Here is a 15,791-nt window from a genome sequence, read left to right as displayed (position 1 = left end):
GTAACATTTACTTTGAGGAATACTTGAACAGTGTGCATAGAAGTGGCACCGTTTCATTACAAATGAAGATGTAATTGCTTATTGACCTGAAAAACATTTGTAACTACTGAAATTTTTCATATTAAGGGAGACTTGGTAATAGAGTGTCACATAAATTATTTATCTGAGGTTCTTGTAACTGCATTTTTTAGGTAGTTGCATTTATTTGTCTTCTTTGAGTCAATAGGCTTCAGTGAATATTTCCCAAAGTCAAATAATAGGAAAAATCAACTTGGTGACAAAAATGGAAATCAGATTTTACTAATTCCTCAGTAAGAAAAATCCTCGGTATTCACATGATAAAATGACTGGGGTATGAAGCTAAATATGAATAACTGGTCTGTTTTGATCTCTTATTTTGTGGTATTTTGTGAACTACATTACATTAATGTCTCATGGTAGTATTTGTATTTTCACTATGGGACAAGAAATGTTCTAAATGTTTTATACGTATTGGTTCTTTCAATCTTCACAATAAGCAAGCAAGCTTCTGATGTGTCTTAAGACTGTGTAGCCTGTTCCATTTCAATACCCTCAGCCTCTCCATGAGCGTGGCAGGGCATTGACATAAGAACTCCTGCTCTTCCCAAGTTTATTAAATTGATGTGACTCCAAATTAAGGGACCAAAAGAGAGGAATCTCCATGTCTTTTTAAGACAAAAACGATATGATGATTCAGTGATCTAGGAGAGTTGCTACTTAATGAGTCTCCACTCTAATAAGAAAGATAGGACATGCTTTATAATGTCCTAGATTGCATTTTGATATCCTCTCATACCTTTCTGCTAGAAAATCCCCTTTTGTTCTCTTAAGCAGCAAACATTCTCTGCCCTATTTTCTTTTTTGACATGCAGTAAAAATTTCAGTGTCAAGCTGCCTGTCTTAAAAGGCACATTTTACTCTATTTGACCAAAAAAGTGGAATTTGGAGTGAAGATAGATACGAATTCACTTGTGGCCTGGCCAATTTACTATCTGTGTGATTTTGAACAAGTGGCTTTTCTCCTCTGAATCTCCCATTTCCTCGTCTTTAAATTATATAACAAATAATACCTATCTAAAGGGGATATTTTGAAGGAAAAAAGACACTATGCATGTAAACACACCTTGAAATCTAAAATGGTATAGAAATGTCAGAGGTAGAAGATTAAAAGGCTACCTTTATGTTACTATTTTTCAAAAATACTCAAATATTTTAGAAACTAGAATTTGGAAACTAAAAATGCTATTTTTCACATTAACTTTTTTCTCTAAGGTATTTTTTATGATTCTCAAAGAAGTTCTAATTTTAAAGAAAAAATGCAGTGTATAAACATTGTTTTTCCTGAACTGGTTTTTGTTTACCATTGGACTAGTCTTTTCTGCTCCCTTGGCAATTGTATACACCTGTATATACCTATATAGCAATTCCAGCTTTTTTTTTTTTTTTTTTTTTTTTTTTTTTTTTTTTTTACTGATGTACTTGTGTGTTTCCTGTACCGCACTGTGAGTAGCATGCATACAGCCTTTTAAAAAAATTTTTTTTTTAAATGTTTGTTTATTTTTGAGACAGAGACAGAGCATGAACAGGGGAGGGTCAGAGAGAGAGGGAGACACAGAATCTGAAACAGGCTCCGGGCTCCGAGCTGTCAGCACAGAGCCCGATGCGGGGCTCGAACCCACGGACTGCGAGATCATGACCTGGGCCGAAGTCGGAAGCTCAACCGACTGAGCCACCCAGGCGCCCCTGCATACAGCCTTTTTGTATGGATTTGTGTTAGTGGCCCCTGGAGCTTCTTGTTACATAAGACTTAACACATTACACTTACTGAGTTCTGCATGCATGCGTGTGTGGTACATGGATGGATGAATACATAACTGAGGATAAAGCAGAAAGAAAAAGACTTAAATTTATAAGACCTGACAATATATAGGATACATTTCTTTCTCACTGCATTTATCAGAAAGTGACTTATTTTCTGGCTCTGCTATTTAAATATTGTACTTTTTGCTCTTTTTTTTAAACGATATTCTTCTTGATAGCTTATCAAGGATGAATTGTTTTTCTTTAAAGTGATAAGATTTCCTAATTTCTGACTATAATGTTAAAGAATTATGCCTTGTTAGACATGTTTCTGTGAATACAAGTTTCTAAATGTGCACATAGCTGCAAATATTTCCAGAGGCTGACCTTTGAGCTCCTATACTTACAGGGACTCAAACACTATTTCCAGTCTCTTTCCAGAGGGAGACTGGCATGCTACTTTCAAGAGACCTTTGCTTTTCCTCCTACCAACATGCCTAGGATAGTAGGAGTCACAATTCAGAGCTATTGAGAGCTATTTTCTCCTTGTTCTTTTACTTGTGCCTAAGAAGGAAGAGGGAAATGAGAGTCACCAAACTCTCATTTGTGTATATTTGTACCATTTATTATGAATCTCTACCTAAGAATTAAATTTCTTTCACTCAGTAATACCTCTGACAACTGTAGCCATCCATAAAACATTTCCAGGGTGGGAGAAGCTGAAAGATAGCAGTTTTCTGTCCTGTTGTAAATTATTTAGACTAACATAGCTTACTAAGAATCTAATCTTTAGCTTACCTTTTGCAAGTGTATATAGTATTTCATGATACATACTTTTGTGATTGCCTTATTTCTAGTTCTATTTTAGATACCTGTCCATTCTTCATTTTTACTTATTTCAAATTTGTTGGCTCTTGTGCTTTAAGCAGCTTTGTTTTATTTTTGTGAGAGAGCATGAATGGGGGAGGGATAGAAAGAGAGGGAGACACAGAATCCAAAGAAGACTCCAGTTTCTGAGCTGTCAGCACAGAGCCCGACGCAGGGCTCAAACCCATGAACTGTGAGATCATGACCTAAGCTGAAGTCAGAGGCCTAACCAACTGAGTCACCCTGGGACCCCCTTTAAATCCTTCTGGAATAAATAATGATTTGCATATGCGGAAGTTCTGTAGAAGATTATTTGGGTTGGGGTTTTGTAACGTGTTTAAATTAACCACCTGTCCCTGATTCATCATAGTCTTGCAATATGTATTTGCTGGTTATTTCCTAATGGGTGTAGAAAGTTTTCAGCAGTATCAAAATCCTACATTCTATTTTTTTTTTTTTTATCCTGTGGCTCTAGCCTAAGGAAATAAGCTTAAAAATGGAAATTTTTCAACTTATAAAGATGTACAGTACAGTATTATTCATATTAACTACAAGTTTTTACTTCAGTTACCTTCTCAAACCCCTAAAATGACAGTAAGAGGAGATTCTAGATGACAGATGTACAAGGACAAAAAAAGAAGAAACAAGAAAACCAACATTTTGGGAGAAGAGAATTAGAAGAATGAGTGGTTACTGATCTAGAACAGGATTTGGCAGACTTTTCTCTAAAGGGCCAGATAGTAAATATTTTAGATTTTGCTGGCCATGTGCTGCCTCCACCATCCTTTCTCTGTCTACCCTCTTTTTGCCCTCTCTTTTCCTCTGAACTAATTCTCCTATATAAATCCTTTTTAAAGTATTTTAAAAAAATATAAAAAACTACTTTTCATTGGCTAACTTCTGATTTATAGAAATCAAAGAAAATTGAAACCAAAGTCATTCAAATGCAGAATCCCAGAAAGACTAGACCTCAGGAATCGGCGGCGCTTGGTACTTCTGGAAGTGCCTATTAAGATAGGACTGAAAACAAGATAATTGTATCAAAGTCTTTTTGACCCTTCTATCCCCTTCCTCTAACCCTACATGGCCATATGATTACACCTCTCCCACCCCAGCAGATGATGGGAGGTTGATTTCCTGGCAAGTATAAACCATATATTCTGGACTGACATACCACAAGAATAGTTGAGAGTAAGGATTAAGTGTAAGTTAACTAAGTGAAACATACCGAGTGTTAAGAACCCAGCCTCCTTTCAACAACCAAAATGTTGACAGTAAGGCTTAGAGTTTTAGGCATGAGTTGAAAGATTTCTCCACAGGAAATTGAACTAGCTGAGAGAGGAGTCTGATGAAATGGTCCTGTTACATCACACTAACATGAAGTCCATCTGTCAACAAGTCCTAACCATGCCAACAAAACTTTCAGTAAGTCTTTTTAGTGGCTTACTCTTAAGTGTGGACAGCCAGTGATCCACCTGCATTTGAGAAAAGTCTCTAATATAGATGATAAAGATCAAAACAAGCAAACAAAAATGTAGGAACTTGAAGGAGGAAATAATGCCATGAGGAAGTTCCCCCAAAGCCATCAACTTCCCCAAAGAGTTAAAAATTTATTGTAGCTATGAGGTAAGAGCTGAATGCATTAAACAAGGAACATTGAGTGAAGGAAAAAACCTCCTAGAAATTAATAATATGGTAAAAAATGAAAAATGGAGCACAGTTGCCCCTTGACCAATACAGGTTTCAACTGCATGGGTCCCCTTGCAGATTTTTTTCGATAAATATGGTATAGTATTATACATGTATTTTCTTTTCCTTGTGGGTTGTTTTTTTTTTAATGTTTACTTATGTATTTTGATGGGGAGGGAGGGCACAGAGAGAGAGAATCCCAAACAGGCTCCACACCATCAGCACAGAGCCTTGACACGGGGCTTGATCTCACTAACTGTGAGCCAAAATCAAGAGTCAGATGCTCAACCAACTGAGCCACCCAGGCAATGTTTCTTAATGACATTGACTTTTCTCTAGCTTACTTTATTGTAAGAATAAAGCATATGATACATAAAAACCCACAAAATATGTGTTAATTGACAGTCTATGTAATTGTTAAGGCTTCCAGTCAGTAGTAGGCTATTATTAATTAAGCTCTTGGGAGTCAAAAATTAATATGTGGATTCTCAACTACACAGGAATCTGCACCCCTAACCCCCATGTTGCTCAAGGGTCAGTTGTTTGAGGATTAAAGATAAAGTTGAAGAAATCTCCCAGAAACTAGGAAGCAAAAAAACAAAAGTGAAGACACAGAAGTGAGAAAAAAGATTACTTTAAGAAACCTAGTATCTTAACAAGAGTTCTTTGAAGGCAGAACATTGAAAACAGAAAGGGTATTAAAACCAGAAATTTTCCTAGAACTGAAGGAACATGGGTCTTCAAATTATAAGCATTCAGTTGAATGCTCAGCACAATGGATGTAAAAAGACCAAGATCAAGATATATTATCCTTCGGACGCCGGGTGACTCCGTTGGTTTCGCATCCAATTCTTGGTTTCAGCTTGGGTCGTGATCTTGCGGTTCATGAGTTCAGGTCCCATATCGGGTCCTCTGACAGTGCAAAGCCTGCTTCAGATTCTCTCTCCCTCTCTCTCTCTGTTCCTACCCCCTTGTGCTCGCTCTCTCAAAATAAATAAACTTAAAAAAAAAAAAAGATACATTATCCTGGAATTTTGGAACAACAGGGGCAAAGAATGTCCTGAAATTTACAGAGAGAAGAAACAAATCATTATATAAGGTAAAAAAAAAAAAAAATCAGAATGGCATCAGACTTTTCATTAACAACCCTAGAAGCTAGAAGATAATGGAGTGATACCTTCAGAATTGGAGGGAAAATTGTTTTTTAATGCAGATAAAGGTATTTTCTGACATGTAAAAAAATCTCAAAATATTTACTTCTTCAGGAATTTTCTGGAGTTGGTGATTCAACAAAATAAAGGGAGTAAATCAAAAAAGAAGATAGGATTGGGGCACCTGGGTGGCTCAGTTAGTCAGGTGTCCGACTTGATTTCAGTTTGGGTCATGATCTCATGGTCATGAGATTGAGCCCAGAGTCAGGCTTCTCGATGAGCATGGAGCCTGCTTGAGATTCTCTCCCTCTCTCTGCCCCTCCCCCACTCACGCTTGTGTGTGCATGCGCGCGCTCTCTCCCTCTCTCGCTCTCTCTCTCTCTCTCTAAAAATAAACATTAAAAAAAAGAGTCTGTAAAGAACGCAACACAAAATTGAGGAAAGGGTATTTCTGGGGTTATAGGATGAAGGGAGCTGACAGCTGGGAAGCAAATCTTAGCAACCAGTCCATTTTAGAGCACATTAGAAGGCTTGGAGAAAGGAGTCTGTAACAAAAAATGACAATATACTGAATCGAAGAGGACTGTATTTGTAGCAGAATGGGGGATGAATTAAAGATGGTTATGTAGAAAACTAAGCAAATGAAAAATCAAGGCAGTTAACTCCACAGGGGAAAAATAAAGTTGTTTAAGAACAGAAATTTAGTCATAGAGCACTACTTGGCTCAACATTTTTATTAGGCCTAATGATGCACAAGAAATACATATGTAATTATGTTAGAATGCTAGGAAGAAGGGAAATGTATGTGTATGGCAGGGGAGAGGATGAGAGTTGGTGACAGACAGCTGAATCCACATCTTACATTGTAAGACAATAGGCAGTGCCTAAAACTGAAAAATATGGAAGAAGCAAACTTAAGTGTGTTACTTAACTATGTGGAGATACGTTTTGGAGACAGTCGTTCTTCACCAGTGGCCTTGAAAAGCTAGTTGATCTTTTAAAATCGTAAGCATGTGTAATTTGATAAAAATTAGCAAACAAAAGGGATAAAATATTAACAGTTGGAATCATGAGTTATTTTTTTGATACATTCTTATCTTTCACATTTTCTAACTTGATAGTTTATTCTTTCATAGTCCAGAAAAAAATTTTCCATTATTCACTATGAGTCTTCATTTTTCTTACCTATTTTTCATTTGTTAGGAATTCCTAATTTACAACATCTTGTTTCATAAGGTTTCTTTAAAAAGGCATTTATTTCCTAAATACAAGAAAATACCATTGTTGTGTGTTGGGAATAAATACTTGATCTCACATGAAGTTTGTGGTCTAGAACAAGGGTAGAGAAATGTGTAAATTAATTATAGTATAGATTTGTATATATAGAACACACAATGGAAATAGAAGGTGAAAACAAGAAGAGACTGTAAGCAAGCAGGATTAATAATATTTGATGTAGACTACAGTGAAAAACAAGGGTCAGTGCTGACTCCCAGCTTTCTGGCTGCAGTGACTGGGTATATATATATAGGTGCTAGTCACTAAGAATAGAAATAGATAAAAGATAAAGTAGATGTTTTAATGAACTTTATTTGGGATCTGTTGGTTTCAACTATTGCATTGTAGTTGCATTATATTTATTACATACAATACATAGTTATTGTATTTGCATTGAAATACAAATATATTCATCGATATATCCAGGATATTTGTGTTTGGAGCTCAAGAGAGAGGGCTAAGAAAGAGCAAACAAGAGAATGAAAATAAATGAATGGATTACAAATTGTCAATCACATTCGAACAGAGTGGGTGAGATCTCCAAATAGATGGTGTAGACCAGAGCATGGGACTGTGAATCAAGGACAGAGCCCTAGGGAAACAATCATTGGCTTAGATCTTTACAGATCCCATTTCATGGGACTGATGAACATGGGAATGATGGGACATTGCAGGTAGAAGAATGAAGAGCCATAAAATTCAAGGTCGTAAGGGTGAACATCTTTTCAGAAGCTTGACTATGAAGGAAAAAAGATTTGACCAGAGGAGGGGAATATAGGTTTAAACAATTTCTTGTTTCATCCGTGTTTCATTTCTTTATTGCCATTTTTTTTTTTTTAAGATGAAAGAGACTGACTTCTAAGAAAGCCAATCAAAAAGCGGTTTAAAAACATGGAAGAAGATAAGCAACAAACAAAAGAAATGAAATAACTAGCCAGGCACATCCTGGTTTTGTGGAGCCCAAAGTTTACTGTATGTGGTAGGAGACAAGAGAGCTTAAGAACTGTGTCAAAGTAATGAATACAAAATTAGATACAGGACACTGTAATGGGACCATGAAAGTGAGGGCCTTAAAGTCTAAGATTCATTAGAACTAGGGCACCTGGGTGGCTCAGTTGGTTAAGCATCTTAGCTCAGGTCTTCATCTCATGGTCGTGAGTTACAAGCCCCATATTAGGCTCTGCGTTTAGGCATGAAGCCTATTTTATTATTTTTTTAAATTAAGTTTATTTATTTTGAGAAAGACCAAGACCATGTGAGTGGGGCAGGGGCAGAGAGAAGGAGAGAGGATCCCAAGCAGGCTCCGCCCTGCCAGTGCAGAGCCCAACATGGGGCTTGAACTCACAAAACCTTAAGATCGTGACCTGAGCTGAAACCAAGAGTCAGACAAATAACCGAGTGAGCCACCCAGGCACCCTGAAGCCTACTTTAAAAAAAAAAGATTCATTAGTTCTGAATAAATCCATGTCTGTTCCTAACAGTTTAAATTCCTAGAAGTTGGGAAAAAAGATGATTAAGAGCATTAGTAGTGATATTAGCCTTAAACAAAAGGATAATACTTCTTTTGAGACTCCCTTTTGAATATACATTCTAAGAGGCCAAGAAGCTTGTTATTCTTCTTCGTGGATTTATCTACAAAAGTTGGAGCAGTGCTCATTAATAGATACTCAGTAAATATTTGTTGAATAGATGATGGAACAGGAAGAAAAATGATCTGATTTAGTGCTCAAATAACCCAGCTTAAATTTTGAGGAGGAAACATCTTTGTAGTAGATAAGATCAGATTGAGGGTAGATGGCAATGAAAATGGAACTTGAAGAAAGTAATCATGATTTAGAATAGACAGACACTGAGGAACAGAGGCAGAGTAGATGAGGCAGAAGGATATGTGTTTTCAAGAGAATGGTTGAAATGACACGGACACTGAAGAGACTAAATCTTCCTACTGTTTAATATTGCAGATAGTCAAACTGTTACTTCGTCATGGTGGAAATCCATTTCAAGCTAATAAGCACGGGGAGCGCCCAGTGGATGTAGCAGAGACAGAGGAGTTGGAATTGCTGCTAAAAAGAGAGGTGCCTTTGTCTGATGATGATGAAAGTTATACAGGTTCGTTTCAGATAATCTACATTCAACTGTTTGTTTGACGTGGTGTTTAGTAAAACATTCTGATTCTGCTTTACAATACAGAAAATGTTTGAGTTCCTTAGAATAATGTTAGCCAGCTATTAAGAATGATGAATTTAGTAACCTAGGTATTTACTACATGTCTTCTGTGTAAGTGGAGACATAATGGCATTGCCCTATTTTCATGATTCCCTCCCCACCCCACCCCCCCCACAAACTGCTATCACATTCAAGTCTACTGCAGAACCTTTCCCCATTAACAGCTGTTAGCACGCTACTCTGACTTCTTTCATTCTGTTATAAATTAGAGAGCTACTAACCAAACCCTTCCTGTTTTTCCTGGCATTAGTGAGTCATCTTTGCATTTTGACTTCTGTGATTTAGGTGGTTGAACTCTGCTCATTGTTGTAAGGTAGGGGCACAGTTTATAAACATCGTATTAAAAAGGAAAGATCTAAAAGAATATTTCAGAAAAATTTTGATGTACTTGGTTTCCTTTTAAACATAAACAATTAAAGATGTAACAGAAGAAAACTTTCCTGCATTAAAGAAAGTCTTTTACCTATAGTTTGAAAGGATTCATGTTTCAGGCAAAAATCCTCATTGAATTTATTCTTCAAGAATTTATTAAGAATCATAATGGCCATTTCCTCACAAAATTTTAAAGAATTTCTACAAGAAATTAGGTAATGCTGCTTCTTATAAATAAGGGAATAAAAATCAAACCATACTCATTTAATCTCAGCCATTTCCAGAAAGCAATAAAGCAACATTTATACTTTTGAAGCAGAAAGGTCTACCCTGTACTTTTTTTTTTTTTTTTTTTTTTTTTGAGGTAGAAGTGACCTATAACGTTATGTTCCAAGTGTTCAACGTAATGATTTGGTGTTTGTATATATTGCAAAATGATCACTACAGTAAGGCTAGTTAACATCCATCATCCTACATAGTTAAAATATTTTTTCTTTTTTTTCTCGTGATAAGGAATTTTAAGATCTGTCTTAGCAACTTTCAAATACATAGTACAGTATTATCACCATGCTGTACCTTCCGTCCCCACGACTTACTTATTTTATACTAAAAGTTTGTACATTTTGACCCCTTTCATCCATTTCATCTAGTGCCCACCTCTGGCAGCCTATAATCTATTCTCTGTATCAGTGAGCTTGGGGTTTTTTTGTTTTGTTTTTAGATTACACATATAAGTGAGATCATACAGTATTTGTCTTTCTCTGACTTACTTCACTTGGCATGATGACCTCAGGGTCCTTTGTAGCTGGCAAGATTTCATTCTTTCTTATGGTTAGGTAATTTATTAATGCATATGCCACATCTTTTTTAACTATTCATCCATAGATGGACACTTGGGTTGCCTCCATATCTTGGCTATTGTAAATAATGCTGCAGTGAACATGGGGTGCATATATCTTTTTGAGTTAGTATTTTTGTTTCTTCAGATAAATACCCAGAAGTGGAATTGCTGGGAATTGTAATTCCATCTTTAATTTTTTGAGGAGCTTCCATACTATTTTCCATAGTGGCTGCACTAATTTACATTCCCACCAGCAGTGCAAAAGTCTGTTTTCTCCACGTCTTTGCTAACACTTTTTATTTCTTGTCTTTTTGGAACTAGCCATTCTCACAAGTGTGAGGAGATATCTCACTGCGGTTTGCAATTCCCTGATAATTAGTGATGTTGAGCATCTTTTCATATATTGTTGGCCATCTTTACATCTTCTTTGGAAAAATGTCTATTCAGATCCTCTCCCCATTTTTAAATTGGATTGTTTGCTTTTGAGATGTATGCGTTCTCTATATATTTTAGATATTTTCAGATATTTTCTCCCATTCACTAGGTTGCCTTTTCATGTTGTTGATGATTTCCTTTGCTGTGCAGAAGTTAGAATCCCAGTGTTTTATTATGAACATGTTCAGCGGTGCCTGAGTGGCTCAGTTGCTTAAGTGTCCGACTCAGCTCAGGTCATGAACTCATGGTTCATGAGTTCGAGCCCCGTGCAGGGCTCTGTGTTGACAGCTCAGAGCCTGGAGCCTGCTTTGGATTCATATTCATTCATTCTTTCCCTCTCTCTCTTTCTCTCTTCCTCGTCTGCATTGCACACTTTCTCTCTCGAACATAAAGGTTTTAAAAAGTTAAAAAAAAATATTCAAACATACAGCAAAGCTCAAAGAATTATGTAGTGTACACTCTGTACCCACCAAGTACAATTTCTTAGCTATTAACTTTTTACTAGATTTTTTTTATTACATTATCACATATCCAATCTTCTTATTTTTTTGATGCCTTTCAAAATAAATTGCAGACATTTCTAAATCCTTTAGCAGGCGTTTCATTAACTAGAGTTCTGTTTTCATGTATGATTATTTAAGATAATATTTACATTTGTGAAATTAATCTTCATTGAAGCAGTCTGAATTTTGAGAACTGCATAGACCTGTATAATCTAATCTTCTCAAGATACAGACTGTCTCTGTCATTCCAGAAAGTTCTTTACACCCTTTCCTAGTCAGTTCCCACCCCTACCTGATCATTTATATCTTTTATGGTAAAAATGATTAGGCAAGAATCACTAATGGCTGATAATCTACAGGGGACTTTTTGATGATGAGCAGAATATTTACATGGCCTTTTCACCAATACCACAACAGAGGAGAAGGAAAACAGTAATGATAGAGAAGAGAAATTTAGCAGCACTGAACTTTGTGGTCAAAATTAACATCATCAAGGGAGGGATGGATGCACATCATGTGCCTTCAGATGTGATACCGTGAGAAGGATATAATGTTACTTTTCTAGCATTCTGGCTGTGAATGCATAATCATGAGGAATGTTCTGGTTTTTTTCTTTTTAAGAGCCAGCACCATGAAAGATTAAGAAATGTCAATGTCATAAAGTGATAGAAATGTTCCATATTATGTAAAGAGATAACAGTTAAGGGCTATACCTGTTCCTTTTCTGGATCCTATCCTGGAGGGGGAGAATGACTATATAAAGAACATTATACCATACAAGGAATATGGACAGAAGATTAGCGTTTTATCAGTGTAAATTTATGAAGTTGATAACTATACTGTGGTGATAGATAATATCCTTATGTTTTAGGAAATATTCACTGAAGTATGTAGAGGTAAAGAGCCATGATGTATATAATTTACCTTCATGCAGTTCAAAGGAAAAAATGTATATATACACACATGTATATATAGAGAGAATACAAGTTATAAAGCAAGAGAGTATAACAATAACAGGCATATCTGAATAAAGGATATATAGTATTTAGTATTTTTTCTAGATTTTTGTGAGTCTGAAATTATTTCCAAATGAAATTTGAAATAAATACTGGGGTACCGCGTGGCTCAGTTGGTTAAGCATCTGACTTCGGGTCAGGTCATATCTTGCAGTTCATGAGTTCGAGCCCTGCATTGGGCTCCACGCTGCCAGTGCGGAGCCTGCTTAGGATTCTGTCTTTCTCCTTCTCTCTTTCTACCCTTCCCTTATTTGCTGTCTCTCTCAAAATAAATAAACTTAAAAAAAAAAAAGTGTATATATATATATATATATATATATGTATATGTATATATATATATATATATATATGTAAACATATCAGTATATAAGCTTTCCTTGCTTTATGTGTTGAAAAGATATAAAAGCAGTGACATTAAGACAGTATGCAATAATCAGTCATTCCTAGTGCCCAGATTATAATCTTGAAATATATTCTACTAAAAGTAAAAGAAAAGCAGGATGGGCCACCTGGGTGGCTTAGTCAGTTGAGCATCCAACTTCAGCTCCGGTCATGATCTCATGGTTCGTGAATTCAAGCCCTGTATTGGGTTCACTGATGTTAGCATGGATCCCACTTCAGATCTTCTGACCCCTTCTCTCTTGGCTCCTCCCCGACTCACACTCTTTCAAATTAAAAAAGAAAAAAAAAAATGAAAAGAAAACTGGGAAAAAATAGGTGATTCTTTGAGGAAATCTAGACGGTAAACTTGGGACATTTTGTCATTACAGATTCTAAGGAAACTATCAAAGCCTTGTCAAAAAGCCTTAGGAAACAAGTTGGAGGAGTACCCACTGGCCAAAGATGGGATAGTTTGTGCTTCAGTAACAGTATTAGTTGCATCTATGTTTAAATCCATGATTCCATAGTGATAAATTTTTAAATTAATTCATCATCAGAGAACTAATTTGTTATCTTAAAAATTAGGCAAAAATGGAAAGTAATCATTTATTTTGCCTTTCCTATGTGAACTTTATCACTGGGTAACTTTATAGGTGAGAAGTATTTACTTTTAAGATTAATTCAGCCAAAAGAATGGGGGAAAAGGATTAACTGTTTTGCAACTCCCAGTTAATATATCTAAGCATTGCTAACATTAAATTAAAAAAAAAAAAAAAAAACTGCAATGCCCCCAATGAAAGAATACAATTCTCAGTCCTCAGGTTCCAGCTGCAACTTGGAGGAAATATCAGGGTTTGAGGGATATGCTGAACTTCATTAACCAAAATCTAGACTGTGGGAGACCCAGACAGCTTTGGTTCTTCAACATAGATTGCATGAAAATGAGAAAGGATAACCTGTAGGAAAAAGTTAAAATGTTTAAAAAGGAGAAAGACTAAAAAAACAAAGCATGTGTTTAATAGGTGAGTTATACTTTTCTGGGGTATTTTTGCATAAAACTCAGTCGAGATAGATGACACTTGTAAGTTCCAGGATATTAGGGTTTGTTTGTTTAAGTTTATTTATTTTGAGAGAGCAAGCACAAGTTGGGGAGGGACGGGGAGAGAGAGAGAATCCCAAACAGGCTCCATGCTTTCAGCACAGAACCTAATGCAGGGCTTGAACTCACAAAACCTCAAGAACGTGACGTGAGCCAAAACCAAGAGTTGGACGTTTAACCGACTGAGCCACCCAGGAATCCCTGGGATATTAGATTTTTTTTTAATACTAAGAAATTCTTGGGGTGCCTGGGTGGCTCAGTTGGTTGAGCATCTGACTCTTGATTTCAGCTCAGGTCATGATCTCATGGTTTGTGGGAATGAGCTCCACATCGGGCTCTGTGCTGAGAGCATGGAGCCTGCTGGGGATTCTCTGTCTGCCTCTCCCTCCCCCTCTCCCTCCCTTACTCTCCCTTATCCTCCCTCCCTCCCTCTCTCTCTGTCTACATTTAAAGATGCTAAGAAATTCTTATCTCTCTCTCTCTCTCTCTCTCTCTCTCTCTCTCTCTCTCTCTCTCTCTCTCTCCATTTAAAAGATACTAAAAAATTATTAACATGATATGTTGGGGAAAGCCTGATAAGCTTTCAGTAGTTTTGAGGGGGACCAGCAATAGTAATAGTTCCTTTATTTCACTAAGGAAATGATCGGCATTTTTACTTCACTTAGGAAGTGATCAGCACTATCACCTATCCAAAAGTAGGATTAATTATAAGAAGAGGAGACCGAGGGTGGGGGCTGTAAAGAAGGAAAGAAAAATACAATATTGGGTAAAGTGTTGATAGCAGTATTTGGTGTAGTAGTGGTAATGTTAATGAATGAAACTAAAACTATAGGCACAATTGTAAAGGGGGCAACATTCTTTCCAGCATCTGTTTTCACCTCTTAACCATCCAGTAGATCTCAGTTCCTTAAGTGGTACATAGACACTGCTTGGTAAATATTTGTTGAATTGCTGGGGAGGGTTTACTGGCCCTGAGGGATTATTCAGGACTTTTCAGCCTCCACAAATCCCAAGAATAGCTAAATCTGTAGGCTGAGTTCGTCCATTACAGAGACTAGAAAAGTTTGAGGAGATCTAGAATCAAACAACAGAGAGCCTTCTCCTGGTACTTTAGCTGCTAACTGGCAGGCACAGGGGTGAAGGCCACTTTACCTTCCACCACTACCTCGGTCTACTCCCACCATTGGGTTACAGTGTGCTAACAAAGAAAGGCAACCCTTCAAGGTTGTCTAGAAATCTGAGAGAATGATCATTTTAAACAAACAAAATGTTAACCCAGCTAAATAAAACTACTAGAGGAAGCAGATTAACTTGGACAACAAAAATGAGCACTGAAGAAAATTCAAGTACAGCACAAAATGACTTTTTGGAACTAATAAAAAACATGATTATACAAGCAGAACTCCACTGAGGAATGATCATTGTTAGGGCTTTAAGTTGTCAGACTGGAAAATCATGTAAAATAAATCCTTACAACACAGCAAAAATACAAAGAGAAAGAATCGTAAAAGAAAAAAGACTTAGAGAATAGATCTAGGATATGTAAAAGCTCAAACATGTGAGTAATATCTACAGGAATTTGAAAGGGAAAAAAAGAAGCAGGTGAAAGATAGTCCATAATTAAACAAATAGAAAAAAATTGTCCTGAGCTGAAAAATTTTCTGATAGCCTGAGTCTATCAGTTATAAAGGTGAGTGAGTTCCAGATGGTTTAAGATTTTTTTTTAACATTTATTTGTTTTTGAAGGAGAGAGAGAGTGTGAGTGGCGAGGGGTAGAGAGAGAGGGAGACACAGAATCCGAAGCAGGCTCCAGGCTCTCAGCTGTCAACACGGAGCGGGGCTTGAACTCACAAGCCATGAGATCATGACCTGAACCGAAGTCAGACGCTCAACCAACTGAGCCACCCAGGCGCCCCCAGATGGTTTAATGAAAACATGTGTGCTCACACACACACACATATCCCCCACATCCACCAGACATGTATTTGTCAGTTTCCTTAGTTCTGAATGTAACAAGTTATCTACCAGGAAATACTGTCACATTGGCATTGGACTTACAACTTTTTTTTTAATGTTTATTTTTGAGAGTGAGAGAGCATGTTATATGTGGAG

General features: G+C 36.7%; 1 protein-coding gene across 1 annotated transcript in view; it reads left to right on the top strand.

Moving 5' to 3' along the window:
• ANKRD12 (ankyrin repeat domain 12) overlaps positions 1-15,791 on the top strand; it is a 126,749-nt gene that overhangs the window by 67,742 nt on the left and 43,216 nt on the right. Inside the window, 1 exon segment of the mRNA XM_042961950.1 lies at positions 8,768-8,915. Coding sequence (XP_042817884.1) covers positions 8,768-8,915 — 148 coding nt within the window.

The sequence above is a fragment of the Panthera tigris genome, chromosome D3 (genome assembly GCF_018350195.1).
Source record: "Panthera tigris isolate Pti1 chromosome D3, P.tigris_Pti1_mat1.1, whole genome shotgun sequence".
NCBI lineage: Eukaryota > Metazoa > Chordata > Mammalia > Carnivora > Felidae > Panthera > Panthera tigris.
Note: the sequence above shows the minus strand (reverse complement) of the source record. Positions and strands in the feature narration are given on the sequence as shown.